Source organism: Accipiter gentilis, chromosome 11, assembly GCF_929443795.1.
Source record: "Accipiter gentilis chromosome 11, bAccGen1.1, whole genome shotgun sequence".
Classification (NCBI taxonomy): Eukaryota; Metazoa; Chordata; class Aves; order Accipitriformes; family Accipitridae; genus Astur; species Astur gentilis.
Window position 1 is genome coordinate 9,532,332 of NC_064890.1, and position 25,450 is coordinate 9,557,781.

The 25,450-nt window shown below is 39.8% G+C and overlaps 1 protein-coding gene and 1 long non-coding RNA gene across 9 annotated transcripts in view; one reads left to right on the top strand and one right to left on the bottom strand.

Annotated features, from left to right (window-relative positions):
- The window catches only part of SEMA3D (semaphorin 3D), a 148,125-nt gene that overhangs the window by 63,161 nt on the left and 59,514 nt on the right, over positions 1 to 25,450 (top strand). For all 8 annotated transcript variants that reach the window (XR_007507700.1, XM_049814316.1, XM_049814312.1 and 5 more), the window contains 5 exons: positions 199 to 359; positions 13,256 to 13,318; positions 15,041 to 15,160; positions 19,307 to 19,400; positions 22,725 to 22,853. Coding sequence is in view for 7 of the 8 variants with exons in the window: in XM_049814316.1 (XP_049670273.1) it covers positions 199 to 359; positions 13,256 to 13,318; positions 15,041 to 15,160; positions 19,307 to 19,400; positions 22,725 to 22,853 (567 nt within the window). In the remaining variant the exon portion in view is untranslated. The remainder of the gene's footprint in view (positions 1 to 198; positions 360 to 13,255; positions 13,319 to 15,040; positions 15,161 to 19,306; positions 19,401 to 22,724; positions 22,854 to 25,450) is intronic.
- On the bottom strand, positions 404 to 4,600 carry LOC126044539 (uncharacterized). Its single transcript, XR_007507701.1, has 2 exons — positions 3,638 to 4,600; positions 404 to 2,556 (listed from the first exon to the last, which is right to left on the bottom strand). It is a non-coding gene; the product is annotated as an uncharacterized LOC126044539 (long non-coding RNA).

A 25,450-nucleotide genomic window follows, 5' to 3' on the forward strand; every position in this document is an offset into this window, starting at 1 on the left:
TATTACCCAATTTGGAAGTAAAAAACCCCAAAGAAAACCAAGGTTAACAGGAACTGTATTATGACCCTGGAAAGGCATGCTCTAAGACTGCAGTTATCTCACCGGCATACTCCATGCTGGTTGCATATATTTATAAAAGACACCAATGAGTCATATGTAAACATTTTGATTATAAAGATTTTCTTCGTTTTCCCACAGACTTGCTGCTTTCAAACAGCTGCATCCCATTCCTGGGTTCAACAGAGGGGCTTGATTTTCGAACCCTGCTGCTAGATGAGGAGAGGGGCCGGCTGCTAATCGGGGCTAAAGACCACATCTTCCTACTCAGCTTGGTTGATTTAAACAAAAATGTAAAAAAGGTCAGTTTATTTTCCAAAGAGTTCATCTCATAAGTTCAATTTTGTTTGTTATTGTCTTTTTTTTTTTCTTTTTTTTTTTTTTATTGTTTCACCGGGTAACTGGCAGATACATTATGCAATGTTGTGTACCAGAATTTGATAATCTCACCTCCTATAGTTATACAGATTATCTTTAATAAATTAAATTCCTCATGGTATATGAGGTCCTGTGAGACTGATGTCCTGCAAGAGGTCAAGTACCTGGAGGAGCCCTGCAGTGCATGAAAGTAATATAAAAATATCAGCAAATAGGCAAAAATGCAGCTCAGAGTGTTTGCTTCTTAATTTCTCTGGTCATGGTCACCCTCCACAGGTAAAAGCATTTGAAAGAAGATACCTGAAGATAGCCCTTTTCTTGCTTCCTGACATCACTGGGATTACATTACTGTGCTATTAAACAGAGCAGAGGCATTTGGGATGGTTTAAATTACAATTAAAATGTTAGTGACAATTTTAATATTAACATTTGTATTAATATCTAGAATTACTAGGGATAGGAGAAGCTTCCACTGGGATCTACTGTACTCCCTTGCCCATGCCCTGTGACAATGTGTTAAGTCCAGATAGTAAGATGGCAATTTAGCCTTCGGTATTTCTAGCAGACACGATGAGCTTTTGTAAGCACAATTGACTGCTACATGTGAAAAACAGATGCTTGCATAGGAACACACATGAAAACTGCTTTCCTGCTTGTTCCAGATATGCTACTTACTGAAGAAAATTTAAATTCTCAGCTGTGTTTGATATTTTCTTCAAGCACCAGGAGGAGGTTTAAAATTACTATGTTCTGCTGTCACCTCTGAGGAGGTAACTGACCCTGAATTAATACAACTGCAGCGTGGGGGCTTAGCAGGTGTAACAGGAGACTATTTTGCCCCACATGTTTGAGCGCAACTTCTCTCATTGTATAGAAGAGATATAGTACAAGGCCGAATATCTTATTTCTTATTTTGACTTCTGCAATGCTCCATATGCCAGTTGCTTTAAAGCTCAGATTCTGAACGTTTCAGGAAATTTCTTCCCTGGGATGCTTTATCAAACACTTAACTTACGTCTGCCATCTCAGTAGTTTACTCAAAAGCCAGCACCTCCTCAGGACATCGCATTAATAACAGCATTATTCATATTGCAGATTTTAGACTACGGATCGATTTCTGGCATAGGCTTTCTGTAGAAAACAAGTTTTGTTTGTGTGAAAAGCAGATTTCTGTTTCTGTGGGATGCTGTTTACCTCCTGAGAGATACGCTGAGTGCTGTCGCCTCCCATTACGTTCAGCGGGGCTTGATTAGTTCAGAGCCTTCTGGAGGTGGCAGCACCCTGCGTGGTCCTCCCCCCTGTCCAAGCTGGGAACATTTTCCCTTTAGCCAAACCACCACTGATCGTTATGGATGTTGTGTTTTCCAAGAAGAGCAAAAGACAGATTGAGCCAGGAGAATTAGTGTGCAACCAGACAGTGCCAATTAATGCAGATATTGTAGAGCAAAGGCTCACTTCATATTGGAATGAAAATTTGCATTTGGTAAGCTGAATAGAGAACGTATGCCTACGTATCTGTGGTAACCTGAAAGAAGGGAATAAAATTCATAACCATTTGCATATCCGGACTAAAGAAGTGATTGCCTGCAGGTTCAAATACTTCTTAGTTTAACCATTCAGGTCTTCTTTAACTGTTCAGACAAAACACTGAGGAAAAGTATATTTAAATAGCTAAAACTGACTGAAAAGGTCTGCAAAGCATTGTGGTGTGTTGATTTCCAAGAACTCCGTGGGCATTCAGCAGCTTTGTAAACTTACCCTCTTAGGTAAATGCCCAGGTAACACGAGATGATATCACACAAGCTTTTCTCTTTGGTTCCTCTGCGCTGGGCTGGTAGAAACTTGTTTGGGGAGGGAAGAGATGAGATGAAGGAAGTTGCACGAGATGCTGTGTATAAATCTCAGTCCCTGACGGGGTTCCAATGCTAAGGGAGACTCTCCAGTAGCAGCGAAGTGTCAGAAAGTAGCGTTTGCCGGCGCTGTGTTTAGACTGACCGTGGTTTGGGTTGGCTCCAGGCCAGGCGGCTCGCTTCCAGGCTTTCCTGGTGTGAGGAAACCACACATGTTGGGACTACAAGGGTCTGAAGTGTGTCCTTTGTACTCCTCTGGAGTAAGAGTCGTCTGGGAGAAAAAAAAAAATAAAAATCTGCTTATAAACAACCACTAAAATGAGAAGTAATTGATTAGAATATTAATTTTCTGCCTGTGATGATATTACTGACTTTGAGGAAGGAGGGTTAAAAGACAGCAAGTTGAGGGGATAAGAAAGGTGTAAGAGCTTTAAAACTAGAATGCAAGACTGTGCATCGTTTGGGGTTTTCTTTCTTTAAAACAAAACTGAACATGAACTGTAGAATGCTGTATGCTGGGTAGATTCAGAGTACTTTAAAAAAGCTCTCAATTTCAGATATTGTTACGCTAGGAACTGCTGATCCCTCAAAAAGCCATGTCAGGATCCCCAACAATTTACTCTCAGAAAATCCTCATCTGTGGATATAATTACTTGGCAAGATTACATTGTAGCGTCTGATGCTCTATATTAAGACATTTCTGGAATAGTCTTTCAAAGAAACATCCAAAGCATTGTATCCTGCTCCCTTCTCTAATGCATACTTGTATATAATTTAATAACTTCCTTTTTACAACCTAATTATTTACCTAAATTAGTTAATTTAACTTACATATATTAAGTTATAGCTTTATTTCCTGGTATATTTTTCCTGATGAAATAAATCAATAGTTCTGGAGTTCCGATTTCTTAAATCATTGTATTTTTTATTCAATTTATTGTGTAATTTGTTGAAAACTTCCTATACAAGCTGGCAGCTTGAACAAGCTCACCCAGTCTCCAGTGCTTGCAAACCTTATTACAAAACAGCAGTAAGTACCATAGCATAATAGAAAAGTCCTTCAGAATGAAAGACAAATTCAGAAAGGTTGCACTCTACAAATATCTAAAGCTTAGCAAAGGATAATCGTCTTTCTGTAGCAGGGATATAATTTCTGTGAAGCTGTCCTGAATAGAAGCCTCTAGCTCCTATCGCAGGAACAGCATTACCAAGTGCCATAGTCTTTTCCTGAAAGATCCTTAAATGCCTGACAAGTATTGCAACCTATTTATAAACTGGAAGATTTGTGGTTCCTTCCTATGAGTAAAATAAAGATGTCCAGCAAAAGAAAGCAGAAGAGAGCAGCAACCTACTTTTATCAGGACGTTGCAAATACGGACAATAAATCTGAAGACAACTGTGCCATAACCAGTAGAAGTGCAGTGTAAAACAAGCACACAAACACGAGCAATAGCATGAGAGGCTCGAAAGCTGGAGAAAAAATTCTATAGGACTCGTAAGCTCTGGGAGCCTGCTGGAAAGTTTACATTGGTACATAGAGTTTTCTCGTGAGTTTGCCTAAAGCCTTTGTTATTTTACTCTTTAAACCAAATAAGTACTGAATGCAAAATGTTGTCAGCTGGGTAAACACTTAGGAAATAGCTGCAAAGAAACGGTGCACCTTTCTGTAAGTCCTGTGCTCGCTAACAGTGCAAGCGGGGTTATATGTCAGCACTATTATCACTGTGTAATCCGCAGGGCGACCCGCCCATCTCTGCAGGAATAGGAATGCTATCAAGGGCTGACAAGCTTTTGAAAAGCTGCCAACCTGCAGGAGCTGTCAGTGCTAGAAGACACAGCCACATGTGGGCCAAATAGATAAACATGTCAGATCCCCAATAGCAGCTTTGGAACAAGTTGTTTTCATCTGCCCCAGTGTGTGTTGGCACAGGGTCACAAATTATCGTTGCTCCGAGCATCCTTAGTTTGTAGTTGCCGCTATTTTTTGGCATTACCAGGTGCAGCTGTCTTGTGACTTATCCTTTAATGCCCCCTCGTATTGATTTTCATCTGTATTTCACAGTAAAAAATACATATGCATAGATAGGTATCAGCTGGGTAAGTGCCTATGAAATAGCTGTGAAGAAATTCTGCACCTTTCTAAACTCCAGTGCTTACCAACAGTCCAAGCGGGGTTCTATGTCAGCACTGTTATCATTGCGCAATATCTGCAGTGTGACCCACCCAGCTCTGCAGGAAGGGGAACATATACACAAATACATATGCATATTTATGTAAAGCAGCACCCTCAAGATATAGGAGCCGAATTTTACCTTCATTGCCCTGGGAAACCTCCTGTCAGTCTATATAAGCATGGCCTCAATTAGCAATGAACCCAGTGGGAATTCAGCCAGTACTGAAGGGATGCTTTGGTTCTTGCCATGAAGCCAGAGCCTCAGGAATACATACAGAGTCTGAGATGTTAATTGCAACCTTGAAACACAGTAATACCGAGATTGGTCCTTCCTAAACAGCTATGTGCTGCTTATTCTATAACTCAAAGGAATTTAGCTTTCTGCCTGTCAGCAAAAGCTGTAGACTGTCTGAGGGTGAAGCTTTCTTGACCTGTCAGAAGAAAAAGCCTTGCCAGCAAACACCATTGAAGGCCAAAGAGTCACGTGGAAGCCACTGGAGATATCTAAAGTGCTGAAAGTGGGGGCATGAGGACTGGGAAATTTTAGAATAAACCCAGTGGAACTGGAAGAGGATGGTCATGAGTCCATCTGGGATCACGTTGGTTGTTTCTCAATCTCTGAGAGGGGAAAAAGTTCTAAGAAACTCATTGAGATGAGGCTGAGATTTGACATGGGCATGGTTTGACCCTCCGCACATGGGGAATTAGTTCCCAGGAGTAAATGCACACTAATGGCCCTGGTTTTAGCAAAGGGAACTTTTCTGGGTGTTGCAGTTCATAAGATACTCATTTCCACCTATTTTAGAGTATTTGCCTTCTTCCCCAAATTGATAGAAATAGAAACCATCTTATCTATTATTTACAATCAAACAAGACTGGTTTTACTGGGTATCCATATAGTTAAGTGTCCTGTCCCTAAAGATGGTCAGCAATGGGCACTGAAAGACGAGTGTAAGAAGAAGCTATAATGGTGCTTCAGGTTAGGGACTTCCAGAGACAGGGGGGATGACTGTGCTTCCTTGGCCTTGGAGGGCTCTTACCATTGAGCTATTTAACTCTTGTTTTGAACCTCTGAAAACCTTCTGGAGTCTATAAAATCGTTTGACAGACTTAAATTTAGGCACCTGTGTAGACAAGGCGGAAGCTTTTCAACAGTGTTTACAGACACAAAACAACAGACAGGGGCAAGACGTGAAGAAAGCGGTATGTAACCAGAATGACAGCAATCCTAGGTGGAAGAGAGTGTCTCTGTTATTTCCTTTTGCATTGTTGCCATAAATTATGTTTCTATAAACATCCGCTGTCATTTTTATATTTTACCCATATGTTTAGGTGTAAAGAATCACTGGTATCCTGCTCTCTGAAAACATTTGCCCATATTGGGCTTTGACTTTTTCAAAGGTAGGATTTGCTTTCAGTCTGAAGCGATAAACATGTCAGGAGCAATGCCATTTACCCTAAAAATCCTGGTGTACGGTTTCCTTTTAGGAGAAACAGACGGTAGTCAGAATCTGCTGTGGTTACACTGTGGAAAATGAAGTGTAAAAGAACTGAAGCCTTTCAAGATTTAATCCAGTGTAAATGAAATCAGCATCTGGTCCATTTTCCTTAAGCTTTCACATATGCTTGTAACATACACATGAACATGCACTTTTCGGAAAACCCTTAAGTACTGAAAGCATTGGCTACTTCTTAAGTCGTGTTGGAGAGTGGATCACAGTTTAAGAGGAGGACTGTGGCATGTGGAGATCTTGCTTCATCTCAGGCAGATGCAATATAAAAAGCCCATTTGGTTCTAATAAGAGACTTCACTCGAACAACCACCTGCCAAATTTAAGCTACCAAAAGTCTGTGAATGTGTCATCCAAATACACAACTGTTATTTCCCTCTGACTTCCAGTGCATTTTACTCAGTTTGACAGCACTGTGACAATAAAGAATGCCATACACTGACACTGGCACTTCCAGCAGCGTTGTAAATCACTCTGAAGAGATCCTCATATCCTCTTTCTGCCCCCCTCCCCGTGCCATATCAAATTATACCTTTCAGAGATCCAATTTTATGCTACTGTGAAATAATTGGAGTTGGAAATTCCAGTCAAATATCTCCCTGGCTGTATATTTCAGGTATGGGAATTAGTGTATCAGGTGTAGGAATGCCTGTTGGAAGAAGGAAGCTCTGTGGCAGATATCAGAGAGATTTAAGAATACATTCCGGGCTTTTAGGGATCTCTACGTATTTCTGAGAGTTAGCTAAACCTTGATAAAACTGTTAAAAAGAAAGCTAGGTGAAAAAACTAACTCTAAAGACAGCCTGGTTAGGTTTCAAACAGAGGAAGAAATTCAGATAAGGAACTTAGATGTATTAACTTCCTTTGTTTGCTGATGACTTTAGAATGTTGAATTCCAGAGTACAGCAAGTACAGTGGGAGTCAGTTACAAGAACTGCTTAGTGTAACCTTCTTCTTAGGATTTGTGTATGAGAACAATCTGTTCAGTTCCCCAAGTTGTGGACTTCCCATACCACACACATGAATGCAACAGATGTGAGGTATTTAGAAAGCAACTGGTATACATGCATGGTATGCTAAAATCAGCTCATTTTCCCATTAATTAAAATACTCTTTGTTTTTAGCAAAATAATACTAAAAAGCATTCAATTCTTTCCAGTGTTTGTTGGGAAAGTCAATAAATTTCTAGTGCTTACAGTAATTTCCAGTGAAGTGACCTGGGGTCAGTATACAGAAGTGACAAATGTCCTAGTTCTCAGGAAGCAATCCATGAACCCCAGTCTTATGGTATTGGTGTGTGACTTTTATGATAGTGTCTTGTGCAGCAGTGTGACAGTCTTACTGGATCACTGTTGTATCTTAGTGCTCCTTGACCTTACTGCTTTTCTTTGCTTTTAATTTTTCAGCTATGAATTACTAAGTTCTTCAGAAAAAAAAGGAAAAAAAATCAAGCCACATTGTCATTTTACTGGTGCGAAAATTGAGATCTGACTGTCACATATAGTAGGGCAATAGCAAAACTGGGATTAGACTGTCTCCTGGTTTACTTAGTGGTTTTGGATCATGCTGCCCTCTTTACTGTACCCGCTTTATGGTCATATTGGGCTAAAGCGTGAATCCTTTTTTTTTTTTTTTTTTTTTTTTTCATGCAGGGGAGTAGTTTCTCATGGAGGAGAGTTTCTCAGGGGGACTATATTGCATATGCCAGCGTCATAATGGGTTTACAGCTCAGTATGGCTTTGCTCTTTGGAAGCTGCTGTTGGGACTGTCATATGGGGAATTCACTTGTACCAATGAGTTTAAGCTTCTGAGTTATGGTCTACATGATTCACAAAACCTTAATGAGACATTTTGATGCCCAGGAAGCTGTAATTTTATTGCATGCCTTCCCTCAAGCATCAATATAATGAACATCTAGAACATAGAATAAAACAAGGGAAGAAACCAGGCTTTCTCTTGCTGCATCAAGCAGCTGTTTAAAATCCGTGTCTTTTCCTCAAAGTGCTTCGACCACCTCTTATTCCTTTGAAATAGGAAGGAAGCAATCCCTTTCTTCACAGGACTCAAATTCAGCGAGTGAGTGTTACAAGACATGCTGATCAGCTGATGTCCTTCCCTCCAGATACGGACACATCCTGCTGGTGCTACATGTACCACTAATAAAACACTTTGGGGTTTCTCGTACCGGAGACGGTACTGATAGAGAAGCACGTGGGCAGCGTCAAGCACGTGAGAGGCTCTAGTGGAACTCCCAGGGCTGATGAAAGCCCTCGACCTCAATGGGACACTCAAGTGCTGCCGCTGGCGTGAGCGTGACTATCTTGGGGACGTGGAGCTGGGAAGGAGTCATGCTGGTCGATTGGCCTCACTCCCTGCTATCACCAGCAGCTACCTCATGTCGCAGTTATTCCGTCCATAACCTGGTCCCAATCTGCCGTAAGGGGCCTTGTGGGATACTTCATGCCACTTCTTTAGCAACATCGTTGCTATAGACCAGAACCGTGTTTCAGATTTTTATTTTTTTTTTTAAATCTACAATCTATGTTTACTTATGACCAGTTGATACCCATTACCTCTGACTGTTTATAATTCTGGTCTTCTTAGCCCTTTGATTCTTCCTGCACAATATTATCAGTCTTCATTTGTATTAGTGATGCTTCCCAACTTTGTGCCATCTGCACATGTTGCAGAGTGCTGGGGTTTTGCCAAGGCTACGGAGGGGTATAGGAAATAAGATGAGCTCTGACACTGTTTCTTGAGGAACTCCATGAGTAACTTTCTAATGTAAGTTCTTTACTTATCAGACCATTTTTTCTTGTAATAATACCTATTTTTGTCAGCTGAGCTAATAAATTTCCATGTGGCAACTTATGAAATACTTAATTGGAGCCCTGATGAAGAGGAGCTCTACCACATTAACATAGTATGCAGTTCAGCTATGTTATTAAAGAAAAGTGCAATATTAGGGTGGAATAACAGCTCTTTACCAACTTATATTGTCTTTTGTGCCTTACTCCATTTTCACTGGAAACTTAAGTTATTCTTTCCATAAGTAAAAATTTGCTCTGAAGCCTTACAAACAGATAAAATATGAACAAGAGGCCTCTAATTTGCTTAGGTACCTTGTGTTCCTCTTCTTTTGTATTGTGACAATATATAGTATTTTCCACTCTTTTGGTAAAGCCCTGCATCATCCCAGATTTAGTAACTTCGTTAGAAATAATTATTGGAAAAGCTGTAATTTCATACAACTCTTTCTTTGGAATTGGAGTTCACTGTTTTATCCTTGAGGCATCACTTCCCCTAAGGATTTATAGTCCAAGTGTTAGCCTAGGAACAAAATTGGATAGGGGAAGATAGATACGTAAAGTGGGGAAAATACTCACTTGTAACCGGTATTGTTAATTCATGACAGATGGCAGCTGAAATGAAACTCTTAGAACTAAGTCCAGCTATTATTTCTTTATACATATAATGACATATTTAGCATCCATGTATCAATTTCTGCATGTAAACTTTTTTTGTTTGTTTGTTTGTTTTTTTTAAATTCACTTTTCCCTTCTCATTCTTTTCTTATAGTAAAACTGCATGTTTGGAGGAGGGAAAAATGTTACTTTTAGAAATAACTCTGGTCCTGATCTGAAAAGGACCTTTGTGGTTTTTAATGTTTTGTTTTAATCAGAAATCAATTTCCAGCTACCCTTTAAAGTGATACCTTATCTGTTCTACGCTTATGTACTACTCAATTTTGTACTCCTGGGAGGTTTTCTTTCACTCTGCTAGCATTGAACTTACTAACTTGCATTTATTAGGAGATTTTAATTTCTTTCCTGTTGCTAAATTTAAGAAAATATTTGTAGAATGATTTAAAAGGAATAGTAAGGGGTTTTTTTTTTATTGGGCTATAGAAGATAAAATCAGGAAATCATGACAGTAGCTGACCTTTGGAATTTTGATACAGATATTTTGCAAGGAAAATAAACTGAAGATTAAGAGAAGAAAATAATCCTGTTTAAGTATATAGTTTGTGTATTTCAATTAGTTACACTCTTCCCCTAAATTCAGTAACCCCACCTAGCTATCCTAAGGTTTCTCCAGACATTTCAGATACAGATGCAACCATGAAATATATTATATATTTAATTTGTGTTGTTTGCAATGTGAAATAATTATAATTTTGCATGTCAGTGTTGTCACTATTATTACGTATTGTATGGTTGTTTGGGGTTTGTTTTTTTCTCTTTCTTTGAGGTTTTACTTTTTGAGGATTTTAGGAAATACTTTGTTAAATAAGATGTCACCATTGTAAATTCAGCATGTGAACTGAAAAAAAATCTGAAACAAAACGACCAATTTCAAAGCATCAAACCATCTACAAGCTCAAAGATTTCAAATATAAAAGAAACTACTGGAGCATCTATTTTTACTTTTTGCATATTATGAAACTAAGTAACTTGTCTGAATAAAATGTAATACCAAGACTTAATTTCACCCCCTACAGAAAAGTCAACACAGATGCATGTAAATAAGATTATGCATGTGAAAATTCAGTGAGACTATTTTACATGTGTGAAGTTACTTGTGTGTCAGTGTTTGAGGGAACCAGACCTACGGTACTGTTACACACCATGTGATCCAATAAAAAATTAAGTTTATGCTTTCTTGCTCAGCACATTGGCTCGTTATTTATTATGCAATTTTCTTGACCGATTACAATTTAGAACTGACAGTTTCTGGGAAACTCTCATTTCTTTTATGGAAAGCAAATAAATATCACTTTAACTCCCCCATATATAATTGCAAATTGATTTTAAAGTTGGATTACTTAGCTTCACTTTTCATTGTCTAATGTGGCCTTGTGTAATGCTAAATACTGAGGCTGTTGAGTAGCCAGAAAGTAAAACAATTGATTTTTTTATGAGAACTGACTGTGGTCAATTAACATAGCAAAGGGGGTGTGTGTATATCTCAGCCTTGTACGACAAACGCTATTTCCCATGAAGAAGTCTGTAGAAGAATTGTAGAAGTCTAATCCATTAATTTATGTGATGCCTTCAAGTAGATATCTTCAAATGTAAGTAGGCCTCCCAAAGCTGGGGTCTGGTTCTTCTGTGTAGTTGGCAAGGAGAGCTGGGCGTTTTCACAAGCCTACAGAGGGACGTTTTGTCTACCTAACTGGATAACTAAACTTTGGCCAAAAATCTCCAAAACCCCTCAAAGACCTCTAGCCTTCTCTGTTAGTGATACAGGGATCTTGGGCAGAATTGGGCATACAGTTTATGTACAAAAGAACTGAAGATCAGATCTCAGCTTAAGTCATCTCGGCCAAATGTATTTGGAGGTCCATGACCTTGTATTCCTCCAGCTGTTCCTTTTCATCAGCTTTTCTTCACCGGCACCTCTTAAGCCTCAGCTCTCCTCTTTAACCCAGTAGTACTTGAGCCAGACCAGTGCTACAAGCGAGACTCATCCCACTCTGCCCAGGCAGAGACCAGAGGAGTTCACTGGTGCTACCTTCAGCTCTTCCCAATGGCTTTGCAATGTTCCCAATACCTTCCTTTGTACTTTCTGGCATTGTACACCGCGTAATCCAGACACACTGGCACGGCTGATTTCAGACTGTGTTTCTGTACCTGGATGCTGTCACGACATCATACTGAGAAAATGCTTCGGGAAAGAAAATTCGTGCTCCAGTGCGGAGATGTTGTTATACTGCCTTATCTCTGGCTTTAAGTAAGTATAGCTGTAAAAGGTCAAGGTTTAAGTAACATAAAATACATTATCTTTACTAAGAGCTTCTAATCAGAAGGGTAATTGTAAATGCACTGGAGAGGAAATTAATTTCCTTGTGGAAAGCAAATACATCCATTTTCACTGGGAGTAGAAGAGGAATAAGTGAAATAAAAAGACTGTTTCCAGATTGGGAGGAACACTGACTGTAGGCTTTGGACAGTGGTAAAGCTATTTGACACAGGACACTCTTTTGCTTTCCTTACCAATGTGGGACTGAGCCTGTGTATGTGGCAAGCCACATCCTACAAGGTGCCAAAAGCTGGGTGAGAGAAAGGGAATGTTACAGCGGTTAACTCCTCTTGCATGTGGTTGAGTTGTGCATCCTTCCTTGATGATGATTTTTTTTTTTTCCTAATGCATGTTATAATAATTCTTTATTCCTATACATTTCACTATTTAAGATTTTATAAAAAGTGTGATTTGAGACTCAACATTACTCTAAAGTATCTGTGACTACTAGTAATCTGCATACTGGTTCCTGGGTCCTGAGGCAATTTCCTAACCAATATTTGCTCAAAAATTTAGTGTGATGTGTTCTTATTATTAGTCATGAGAAATAGTTATAGCTTTGTCTTGACAAAATAATACGATAAAGAGATCCATGTTTAGCATGGTGATTCCGGAAGACTTTATATTTTCCTTCTATTTTGAATTTAATATAATCAAACATATACTCAAAAATGTCCAATTTTGATTGTTTAAATGAAATCAGTGAGCCAGAACCTGAGCTGTTGTTCACTAATATTTCTTCACTAATGTAACTGGGGTGACAGTAACTGATAGTAATTTGTCATCTGGCTCCATCTACACCAAAACCTAGTTTATAGAATTCTGCAGTGCAGAAGAAAGAAGAAAGAGAAACAGTAATAATATATGCTACCAATTATCTAAGGTACATGATTCTCCTCTAAACTTTTATGTCATTTTCTCAGTGAACTCAATTAGTGTTGATGGGTGACATTTTTAAACCGTGCACTATTGATTTCTGTCAAATGTACTTTTTGTTCTACAATTTTCCCTTAAGCTACCTTTAGTTTTTTGAACAAAACTTCTTTTCATTTGAAAATTGGCAGTAACAGCTAAGCATTTTTTTATAACAGCTTTGCCAAGTTCACTGGGCCAAATTCATCACAAATGTCATTTGCCTTGTTTTGCAGTCAGTTTAGTTTCAAGATGATTTGGCTCATAATATCTTTGAGAAAAACACACAATTCCTAATGGTGACAAGGTGTGCTAGCCAGATCGTCTAAGAACTTTTAAAAAGGACATATAGCCAATGAAGAAAGGAACAAAGAACAGGTTTTGATTTAAAGCCGCTTCGCTTTTTTGTAATGGAACCCTGTATTTGAAGTCATGTTCATTTCAATTTACATGCAAATTCCTTCAACATGCATACATCTGTTTTAACTGTTCATTCAAGGAAATAGTTAAACTACAGTCACAGGACAATTGATAATATTCATAATCTTTGTCTTATTTTAACTATGTTGCAGATTTACTGGCCTGCAGCAAAAGAAAAGGTAGAATTATGCAAATTAGCTGGGAAAGACGCCCATGTAAGTAGAGTTCATATTTTTTTATTATTCACAAGAATATTGCATATCTGTGTATTTGTTTCTAAATGCACAAAATGGGTTAGTAAGCTGTTGTTACACTTTTTTTCCTGAACTAATGAAATGTGTTTTTTCTTCGTTTTAAAAAAAGGTACGTGTCTGTTATTTTTCTTTGAATGTTAACTCTTCAAGAAAAAATATTCAATATTGCAAGCAGCAAGCATGCTCAGCCATCTTTGTATGTAAGAAATGCAGTTGAGAGACAAATGGATTTTCCTCTGAAATGTATCCCAGGCAATACTGACCTGAAATCCTTTCTTTCCCATCAAACTGCTTCTTTCTTCTTGGGAATATCCTGACTGTAACTTCATTATAATTCATTAACGAAACAGAGTAGCAGAGCAGAGTACAAATTAACTTAATTTGCAGACAGCTGCAGTTAAGGTTAAAACAAAATCTCAGACTCATTAGCTTTTCCCTGGAACGACAAATCTTCTTTAGGAAGTCTCTTTAGGAAGTGTGTTTAAGGTGCATTCATATATACAATAAAACTTTCATATCTCTTTTGCATAGCACAGATTACATCATGTGTCTAGAGCCCGCTATAAATCCCAGCTGTATAATGAAATTTCTTCCTTTTCTCTCCTCAAATCTTGTGGTTTCTATCCAGCTTGTCTGTTACCAAGGTGGACTCCAGCTCAAAACACTCTCTCAGCTCTCTGCCTGAGGAATTTCAACTTTTTATCCTAACTTATTGCTACCCTTATCTTTACAGCAGACAAAAACTAAACAACACCTCTGCTGAGCACTGGGAAAATGCTGATACTGGTCTATATGGAGGATTTGTGCTGATCTATTTCTACACTAAGACAAAAGGAAAGGGACCAGAGAGGGGAATATTTGTTTTGGACATAGATCATAAATATCTCCTTTTTGCTTCCTACATTGTATCTGCGGCTTACCTCTCACTTAGGTGTAGGGCGGTAGCTTGAATGTAAGAATAGCTCCTGTGTATTCCCTCCTAAGCACCTTGGTATATGTATTTATTTAATTCTGGGGAAGGCTGCAGCAAGCCTTTCCTACCACCCCATGTAGCACCCTTGCAGCGTGCAGCACCCACTTGTGCTCCTTACCAGCAAGGAGCAAGCCCAGCTAGAGCCAGGACCGACCGGAGCATCCCTCAGGACTCAGAAATGCCCATACAAAAATGACCAGCAGGATGTGGTTGGCGCAAAGAAAGTTCACTCCTACACAAAACATGCCCTTGGAAGTATGCTGAAGCCCTTCAGTCCACCACGATGATTTCTGTCATGTAATCTTTGGTGTTAAAGCTTGCGCAGAACCCTGAATTGGGAGGAAAGGCAGGAGGATTGATAGCCGGGCTCACCCAGTGGCTCTCCGACCTCTGCCCAGTTGTTGACAGGGCTTGTTTGCTACAACACGGGCTGAGCAGATATCTTCCAAACTGTGCAGTAACCACACAGCTTCTCGTGGCTGTGAGTATTATAGCAGAGTTAGGCTTGCAAGTCTGATTGATGAACTGCCTAGCAGATAGCCACTGCAAAATTTTAGCCGTCACAACTTTGAACTATTTAGTAAACAGTCTCCGCTGCCGTAGTTCTGAGCTTAAATACACCAATACTGCGGCTATAACCTAGTACAATGTATAATGTGAAAGAGAAGAATAAACATGAAAATTAACCTTTCTCCTTCTTTTCCCAATAGACGGAATGTGCCAATTTTATCAGGGTTCTTCAGCCCTACAACCGAACCCATGTTTATGTCTGTGGCACGGGAGCGTTTCACCCTCTCTGTGGATACATTGAACTTGGAACGCACAAAGAGGTAATTTAATCTCCTCACCACTCTGACATGTCAAGGAATAACCCTCATCTTGTTTAGCATTCATCATAGATTGGAAAATACCGTGCGAGTGTGTAAAAAATGAACTGACAGCAGCTTGCATAAATACCAGGGTAAATGGTGGATTTTGCGGGTCAGACGGGAACTCTTGTTCTCACATTTGATATGTACGTATTGCTTTTGAACAAAGCACTTTCCTCAGTAAGTCTTAATACACAAAGTCCTTCAGAACGACACTTTCATATGATTAACTAAGTGAAGAGAACATTTAACCCAGATGTCTTTCTTTCTAGTAGGTCACTTCTGCACACACTTTCTGCTTGTGTACGCACACACACATGCAGAGTTCAAGATGACACTCATGCTTCTATCTTTTAGTGTACTTGTGCATGAGAGTAATACAGAGTTTGCAAATGGTGTCTGAGCCTGAGTCCAAGGACTGCATCTCAGGACTGCATATGGTTTGCAGCCCTGTCGCGAAGTAGATGTTGGGTATCTGCCATCACTAGTGGCATATTCCTGAAGGGAAGTTAGCAGCTGATTGGTCTTCATTTGCTGGTGCTAAGGAAATCTCTGTCCTAAGTGGTAAAAGTTTGAGACCTAACCCCCACAACAGAAGAATTTTGGTGTTGTGTCAAGCAGCCACTTAGTACCCAAGTCTCTTTTTAACTCCTATATGTATAACACCTTGGCTATATTTGTAACACTGGCTCTGTTCTCAGACAGTGTTGAGATGTGACCTGTCTGGCTACTTGCCTGTGGTGCAAGCTTCCTATGCTGCTATAGAAATAGCTTGCGCTTTTCTTTGAGTCTCGGTGAAATCTAGAGTATAAGAAATGAGGTCTAATGATATGTTATTAAATGCGATAACCTGAAATATGTACACATTGGAGTTATTCTGACATATGGAAACAAGGGCAGATGCTCACAGAAAAAAAAAAAAAAAAAAAAAAGGAAAAAAAAAAAGAAAAAAAGTTATTAATGCCTACCCAGGCTGAGACCCATCACTGTATTCCACAGAGTCTGTAGGTTGGTTGACCAGGCCAGAGGGGCTGCCTATGTTAGAGAAAACTGAAGCTGCCTGAAATCTGCGCAGCGGTGTTCTTTCCCTAATAAGCCATTAATGCTCCTGGTATTGTTTGGTATATGCTGCATAATTGGGCTTGTAATGAACTAATTTTGTAGGCTTCTTTGCTTCGCTCCTTTAAATATTCCAGTTGAAGCAACTGAAATTTTAGATCCCTTCTATCATGCTGATTCCTTAGCCTGAATGATCAAATACACAGCTGAATTGAACAGAATGGCTCTCAGCAAGAGTATAAGCAAGGCTCTGGTTTACCTCTGGGTCGTTAGCAAGATGCCCGATTCACTCTACCATCGCACCTTTAACAACTTCATTTGTGAAGGTGCTTTTCACCAGACATTATGAAATTATGGATTTGGTCTGATCGTTCAGTCTGGCAGCCAGTCTAGACAAGGGGTCTGTCTCAGTTAGATGTGACCAATTACCTTAGGAGAGGAAAAGGAAGAAGAATCCCCGTATTGTATTTCCTAATCCCCTCACTGTCTTCCAGTCCTGCCTCTCCTGCATTCCTCCTGGTCGCTCAGCTGCGGTGGTAGTTGCGTAGTGTCCAGCACTACTTGTGCCTCTTCCGATGGTGCATCTCTTCCACAGCCTCCTGCTAAATTAACAGCTCTGAACGGCATCACGCCTATTTTCCCTTTCCTTCTTGGACCCCAAACACCCTACAGCCACCGTCCTTGCACTCCCTCTCCAGAAAACTGGGAGAGGGCTGGAGGGTGCTGAGGGTGGACCCATTGATGTGAATTTGACAGGCAGCTGAATATATCTCCTCATTGCAGGAACCGAAGCCAGGAGTTCTACGTGGCCATTCGAAGCACTTTTATTGCAGATCTGTTCTTTTAGTCTTTTTCCCTCCAACCCCCTTTCTTTTTTTTTTTTTTTTTTTTTTTTTTTTTTTTTTAATCTCTGAGTTATAAGAATGGATAATGGATGGTTGGTAATTAGCAACCTCTACAGGAAGCTGTGGGATGCTTGGGAGATCCAGGGCCCGAGCTACCCTCCCGGAGGCTGTGCAACCAGGCAGTGCTCTGCTGACCTTTGAAAGCTGCCGGTGGAGCTGCCCAGTGGTCTGCTGGCCAGTGCCAGGGCTGGGAAAACAGAGAGGAAAACAGCGTGGATCAGGTGACTCAAACCCACAGCAGACGCTGCTTTTGAAGCCGTACAAATCCCCTACGGGATCGCACAATTAAAGGGGATTAAAGTCCTGGTCTTGCTATTGCTGAAGTGACTGCCAAAACTTCTCTTGGCCGGTGAAGAAGAGGCTTGGCCCGGTCGGTGCTGTTAGCCACAGGTCTCCAAGGGATGCTCTTTTCTTTGAAAGCTTTGTCTGAAGTGAAAGCAGGAGGTTAATTCTGTGTGAATGCCTGGTAGCGTCCATTAGTTCGTCTGGGGGAAGTCTGAAATACTTGATGTTGATCTATGAAGCCCTCGGTCCCTTGAGTCCTGCGGGACTTGCAGCCAGCATTTTTGCATGTGGTACGGCAAGGGTCCTCCCAGCAGCTCAGGACTGCACATCTTAGAAGAGAGGAGAATGGGCCGTTACCATAGCATCGTCAGCAAAAGAAATTGCCTAATTTTTAATTTAGTTTTGTCCTCGCTGTGCTCTGATCCACCTCAGTAGCCTGAGAATTTGGTTTACCTTATCTGATATCCCACAGATTTGGGAAGATAACAGGGGCTGTTGTTTGACGGTTAAATTCTGCTTTGTATCAGCTAGAATTGCTGGAGGAAATGGAATTTATGTTCATAAATTGGAATTGATTTTTCTTTCTCTTAAGGAGCTTAATTATTCAATATCCTGGGCTTTTGCCTTCTGAGCCTAGAGAGTTTAGGAGACACCTCAATGAAATAGAAAGGTTTTGTCATTTATAATCTGATGTACATTAAGGGTGAATTGAATCAATATGTTGTGAAGTCTGATCCTATGTGGCCATCTTTGAGCGTACTCAGCTGTCGTTTGTACTCTTCAGTCCTCTTGCAAGGCAGAGGTATAGAAACAAAGAATTAAAATCACTTCACCCTTTTTTAAGTAATTGTTTAAATCATAGAGGTGTTTTGATTTTTTTTAGACTAGCTGCAAAAGGTATGTTTCTACAATGGAAATTAAACCCACGGTGATTTGATTCCTGAACACTGGTGGGATTTTATATATCACTGTAGGTAGAAGCGTGTGTGTTAGCAGCACTTCCGTAGGCAATCTCCCTTCTCTAAAAGCAGCAGAATTCTGAAAATCCAGTCTCTGTACCTGCAAATGCTTCACTGTACTAATCTGAGCAATTGGTTTGCCTCCAGAAGGACTCACTATGAATTTCAGGTTAAGTGTGCCTTTAGGAAACTAATGAAAAAGAACAGGTAGAAACATCCTTGTTGGCAATTCAAAACTCTAATAAAACCTCAGATTGATGCTTACAACAACTGAGTTGTTGATTGTCCACTGAAAACATCAGGAATAGTTTTTAAATAATTTCTTTTCTTTATCTTCCTCTATGCCCTTGTTCCGAGACCCAGGAATTAATCACACTGTATTTGGGAACTACAAGGAAGGATCTATTCTGATATCTCTGGTATCATTAGCCTTGTTAAAAATAACAAGAGAGAGCATATGCTGCATTCATTTAAAAGGGGCTGAACTGTGTCTGCTGCAAACATTATTCAGCAGTCCCTGGAGAAATTTAAGAGTCAGCCAGAATCCTTTCTGGGTCTCCTGTTGCAACACAGTCTATCAGCACTTTCTCAAATAGAAGGCAGTGCCTTTTAAGTACAATCCAGCTTTTAATTTGAGTAGAAATGAACAATAGATCTTTTTTATTCTGAAAATAATTGCATTTTTATAAGATTTGTGTTTCACTGTAGAGTGAACAGGTTTTGTTAGAACAACGAGTGAAAAAAATCCAGATATAAACCAGAGACACGGACCGTAAACGTCAATGCTGAGATGATAGCTGCCTGATCTACCACACCTTCACTTTGGTTGGTAGCAGAACAGTTCGTCTGAGTTTTTCTCTGCAGCCATGCCAGGATAATGCATATGTGTTTATTCTCAGGAAACGGTATTCCGGCTGGATACTCAGAACTTGGAGTCTGGCAGGTTGAAATGCCCTTTCGATCCTCAGCAGCCGTTTGCTTCCGTGATGGCAGGTAAGGACCGACCAGAGCCGGGTCTCCTCTTGGACGTGCTTGGATGGCTTCGTAGGCGAGCCCGGGATCAGAGGCTCAGCAGATGTCACTGCTGGAGTTCCTCTGGCGTTAGCTGTGTTTCCGACGGTGGTTTGTGCTCTCGGAGCTGAGGGAGCCTTCAATCTGCAGCCGCCAAAGAGCTGGAAATGCAGCAACACCATCAGAGACATCCGAGCGGCTGAGAAGCCTCTGCCAGTCGAGCAGGAGCGGTGTCATCCTCGCCCGTCATTTCTCCTTTCAGAAGACAACAAAAAACCCACACAGCCAGACAACGTTTCAAGCGCTTCTGGGCCTCTTTCTGCAATTATCAATATGTACTGCCCTTTGAAGTCTGCTGACATCCACTATTTCCATAAATACATTTTTGAGGTTTCTATTTACTCGAGTAGCCACTTCTGAAGCTGGATCCTAGGAACAAGATAGTGCAATCTGCCCGCTGCGTGCAGCGCAGTGCTGTGTGGTCTGACATTTGGTGCCGAGGAATGTCAGCTTGACCTCTGGATTTCAAATCACTATAAGAGCTACTTTTGTCATGGTTTGGTTCATAGCTTTGGACAATTTTCATTTAACTTGTCCGTCAAACATATGAATACAAGATAAGGGTGAAGCACCATGACGTTTTCATTTACAGCCAAAGAGCAGCGGTGACAATGCTTTGAAGTATCGGTCACTCTGCGTTATAAAAAGAATATGAGTAATGTTCAGTCTTTATTCTCAGATAATAAGATAGATGATTTGTGATTCTGACCCAACAGATGGGGCAGGACTTCCTTTATTAAAAACAATAGATTAAAGCCAGTGCTTATTCTTCTCAGGGACCCCTAGTACTGTTCAATGACCACGAAGTCTATTTTTAAAATGGGATTCTAGAAACTTTAACTTTTTTTTTTTTACTTTTTTTTTTTTTTTTAATGCAATAGAACTCCATGATTTATTATAGTGTTGGCTAATTTCAGTAGCACTCTAGTGCTTTGACTGCTCTATTAAATCTTGCGAAATGAAGAAGCTGCCATTTTTTAGCTAACTAAAACATGAACTTTGGTACATAAGAATTTTCAGGCTAGATAAAATTAATGATCAGGGTATTCTAGTATCCGTTCTCTCTGATTATGCCTGGTGACAAGCGCTTTGCATCAAGGTACAAGGGCACTGTAAAGCTTTACAGGCCTGACCAGAGAACGCGTTCTTGGCCTATCTTTTTTATGATTGCGTTATTCCCAAAGTACTAGGAGAGCAGTACAGCTCATGGATGAGGTACTGCCCTGGGACTCAGGGGAGCTCAGTTCCCGACTATGCCACTGATGAGAGGAGTAACCTTTGGCATGTCGCTTCTCTCTGTCTAGTTTTATTTATCTGCAAAATGGTGATTAAGATTACTTGTATCCTTCAGAAAGCACTTTCTAATCAGTTATACATATATGAGCTAAATCATATTTCATTATTTTTTCACTCATGTATATAGGTTGTAGAACTGAGTAATCTTCATTCTTTGTAGAAATACGTAATCTCTCTTTGAATGCTACGCAGCATTTTTCCCCAAGTAAATTCCACAGCTAAATTTGAAAAGCTAGTCTTTTTGACTGAAAATTCACCTGGTCATTATCCATCTTCTATTACAAATTATCACTCACCAAAACTGTTCTGGACATAACTGGAACTTGGAATGAGAGATACCAAAAGCCAAGAGAAGTGCTGAAAACGCCTTGTCAGCAGAGCCTAAGCAAGGATGGAGAATTTCTGTTAGCCCTTCAGATTTATCGATCACTGAGTGCCTGTCAGTTAGCAAACACCAATTACCCTGCTCATTCCTCATTATGACAAATACCTTTCAGAATGCACTATTGTTTCTTTACAAAGGCGACATGCTGTCTGAAAGATGTGCTTTCCAATACTGTCATGGAAATAATACATAAGTAACAATAATAATAAGATAAAAAGAAAGCTGATGGATCTTTTCTGCCAGATAGAGTACTTGTGGATCGTGGGTTGTGGTTTTGGCTTTTTTTCTTTTCCCCTTGATCTTATTTTTTTTTAAGTGCATTTACATCTTTTGCAAATGAAAACACAAACGTCTATGTTGAATGGTATTTATTCTGCATTCACTCTCAACAAAGGACTCCTCTCTAAAAGGTCTTGTGAAATGGTTCCACCCAGAGTGTCAGAAAACCTGGAGAAGGAACTCCTGGAGGGGGATTTTTATGTATGATACAGCGTTTTATATGATTATTTCTTATGAACATGAACCGTTTTTCTTTTTACAAACTCCAGGGATTTATTGTTTTAAGTCATTAAACAAAACCCCAAACTCCTACAACCAATAAAGCTATCTTGTTATTTTGCAGGGAAAAAAAAAAAAAAAAGAATTGTAAAATGCACTATACAGTAAAAAAAAAAATCACAGTGGTACTGTTTCTTTGCTTCTTTTTAGAAAAGTAGTGAGATCTGAAGGAAAACAGAAAACGGTGTGCAATTTTTAAGGTTGTGAAGTTTTGCATTGCACACAAAGCTAGCAGAAGACTAAATAATAACTGCAATTGCAGCAAGCACACTGCATTGTATTATAGATATAGTTTCCTTGTGAGGCAAATTCTGGCTGCCTCACTCAAGTAAGATGTCTCATTTATTTTAGTGGGGCCACTCGCTATGTTAAAATGATCACGATTTGGGTCTGTAGCCATATTCCTACCATTAACACGTTACATAGTTGAGAAGAATTCCCGTAGTGCCTAAATTCCTCTTCGTGAATGAAGTGTTGGACGGAGATCCCTACACCAGGAAAGGGCCAAGCTGCAAAGTTCCCATAGTGAATCATCCATCATGTTTACTAGCTCAAGCCCAGGAGCAGCAAAGCCATCGGGGCTGTGGCAAGCCTGGGACACAAGAGTCTCCATTCTCTTGAATGGAGAGATGGTCGTGTCCTCGCCACGGCCCCCAGGTCCATGGTCAGCGCTCACGGGGCAGGATGCTCAGGTCAAATACACTTTTGTACCCTTAAGAGCCCAGCACCCATTCAAGGCTGGAGAATTTACTTTTCTGAGTGTCTAAAAGATCTGAAAATTAGACTTGGACTTCTTTACTTCTCAGGCGTATAATTACAAATATTACCCTCATTTAAATGTAAGTAACTTCACAGAACCCCAAATCCCAGTAAAATGCAAGCCAATAATCCTTTAAATAAGTTCGCAGGCCGACTAAATGCAGGTGTTGTTCACCCAACAAATCACAAATAGTTTTAATTTTGTTTACCCCACAGCTGTAGGAACCCTGTTTCTTTTTCATTTGCAGATGAGTATCTTTATGCTGGAACAGCTTCTGATTTCCTTGGCAAAGACACTGCTCTAACACGTTCTCTGGGCCCTTCTCACGACCACCATTACATCAGAACTGACATTTCCGAACATTACTGGCTTACTGGTAAGATCCCAAACATATGCTGTTGTCATTTGCATTGTCCCTGCCTCTCTGAAGTTAATAGCCCCTTTCTTATATAAATATATGTCCAGTAACTATAAATATAGATCATGGTATCTTTGGATTACGTAGGCTTTTTTTAAAAGACACTCAGTGGAACAAAAATGCACTTGAGAAAAGTCACAGAGGTGAAAATGCTAATTAAGGAAAGAGTAGGAGCATAAGACCTAATCATTCTTTCCGTCTTTGATCTATACATCTGTATATAGTCCTGTAATTGGAATAATATCATGACTTAAATGCTTCTATTTCCAGTCTTGTTGGAATAATTTTTTTTTTAAACCCTTTTTTTCCGATCACTTGTTAAAAGCTGTTCCCTACAGCATGTTGAAATGACAGACTAGAAATTCCACTTTTTTAGGTAGGAGGTCTTTTTTTTTTTTTTTTTTTTTATTTTTTGAGGGGGAAAAATACCCTTTGTTGTTGTGAGGATCATTTTAAAACCACTAAGGGCATCCTAAAATAGCTTCCCAAGCAAAACACTACTTTTTTCTTGCCCGTTAAAAAACATTCTGAGCTAGTAAACCCTCTAAAAAACTGGCTGCATTTACACCCAGCCAGTCTCAAACCACACACAGAGTAACATGGAAAACTTCACTCACAGGCTAACCCTACTCAATTAAAGCATCCCCCTTTTAGCCGTCAACTGTCTTTAAAGATGTGGCAACACTGGCCCTGATTCAGGATGCCTGTGTAACTATTATGGGTGTATTGTAAAGCCAGGGCCTGCTGACCACAGGGTTAAGTTGTCTTCCCAGCAGACAACTTCTGAAAGGGATAATTTTGCCTCTTAACTCTTTGAGACTTCAACAAGAGGAAATGTTCTTTTCTATTATTACTTTTTTTTCCCCTACCCCTTCTCTCTCTTCTTCTAAGCTGTTGCCTTACGTTTCTGTCTAGATGTAACTCTGTAACCTCAGGATTTCTGCTGCGAGGAGGAAAGGAGAAGCCACTTAAAGTCATTTTACCTTTCCAAATAGGAGCAGTGCTTCAGACAGATAGAAAAATCTCACATCTGACTCTGCTGACTTATCCCACTTTCATCTCCTATGCTCAAAAACTTTCCTGTCCCACCTCTCCTATCTCCCATTTCTCATTTCTATACATCTTTTGTGCAATATAGACCAGAAACGGGCTGTAAGTGATATCAACCAGGATGGGTCCTTCCAGCAGGCAGTTCTCTAACTGTAATTAACTGTGCAACTGAATATCCACTTTTATCACTGGTGACCTGCTGACGGTCAGAATGGAAAGATGGTTGGGGTAGTTGCTTTCCTAAGGGATGCTATAATACCCTAAAAAGAAAGATTTACTGCAGTTTGGTCCTGAGGAGCATATGGTGTTATCATTAGCATAGATCCACCTTGATGAGCGTTACAGGGTCCAGTTCCCTGTCCGAAAGAACTTACAGCTTACATATCCAGTTCCAAACATATCTTTACGCTATTAATGTTTCTTCATGAGCAGTTTGAGGCAAGGGAACAGTACAAGAACACAGAATAAACTACAGATTTGAGAACTGGTTATGTCTTTTAGTTTGGAGGCTGAGTGGAGGGGTCTGCCTTTCTTCTTTCTTTTAGATTGATTCATTTTTTATTCTGTTTTCACTTAAAGCGTCTGTATTTGCGAAAGTTTTCTAAGGAGAATAATATATTAATATGTCTGGGATTGAAAAACAGCTTTAGTGTGCTAGACTGCGACGTGAAAATTACCCAACACTATATAAACACTGAAGACCCCACATATTCTTCAGGTTTATGTTGTTTCCAGCAATATAAAAAACTACAGCCACGCTCTGTCTAAGACTTCAGATACACAATTCATGCAGTGTTATACTAAGAGGCATAGATATAAACTAGGTGCTTTTAGTATTTTGAAATGGTTCTTTTAAAGTTGGAGAAAATTTTGAGAACAACTCTAAATGATGGGATCATTTCTGCAATAAGCTATAGGGTAGCCAATATATTTCTAGTTTATGTGTAACATTACCAATTACATACATTTGTGCTTTCAGCCAATATTGGTATAAAGAAAATATTTACTTGATTTCAGGTTTAAAACTCCCATCTCATCTAAATCCCGTCTTCCCTAAATCTACCACCCATTTACCAAGCATGTGTTAGACCTCCAGGAAAAGTTGTACATACTTGAGTAATTGTACAATTAGAAATAAATTATTTCCAGGCGTGACTCCTGTTTTACTTAGGATAAGCATAAAATGTATAACTTGTTTTTTTCCGGAGGGCTGAGGAGCTTTTGCTATAATGCACCTTAATATTTTTAAAGTTTAGTCTCATGCTGTTTCTGGAAACAGGATTATCCTTTCCTGAGGGAAGGGAGGGAAAGACAAAGCATAAGGGAAAAATGCGTAGGATACTTTCCAGTTCCTTGCAGGGCATCTCTATCTTGACTAATTAAGACATGTCTTAATCTCAATGACTGAATAGCAGCTCCAGAAAGGAGAAAGGGAGGAAGGCAGCTAATCTTTCCCATGACTCACGCTCACACAGGCTCATACTCCTGCACGCGGTGCCACTGAA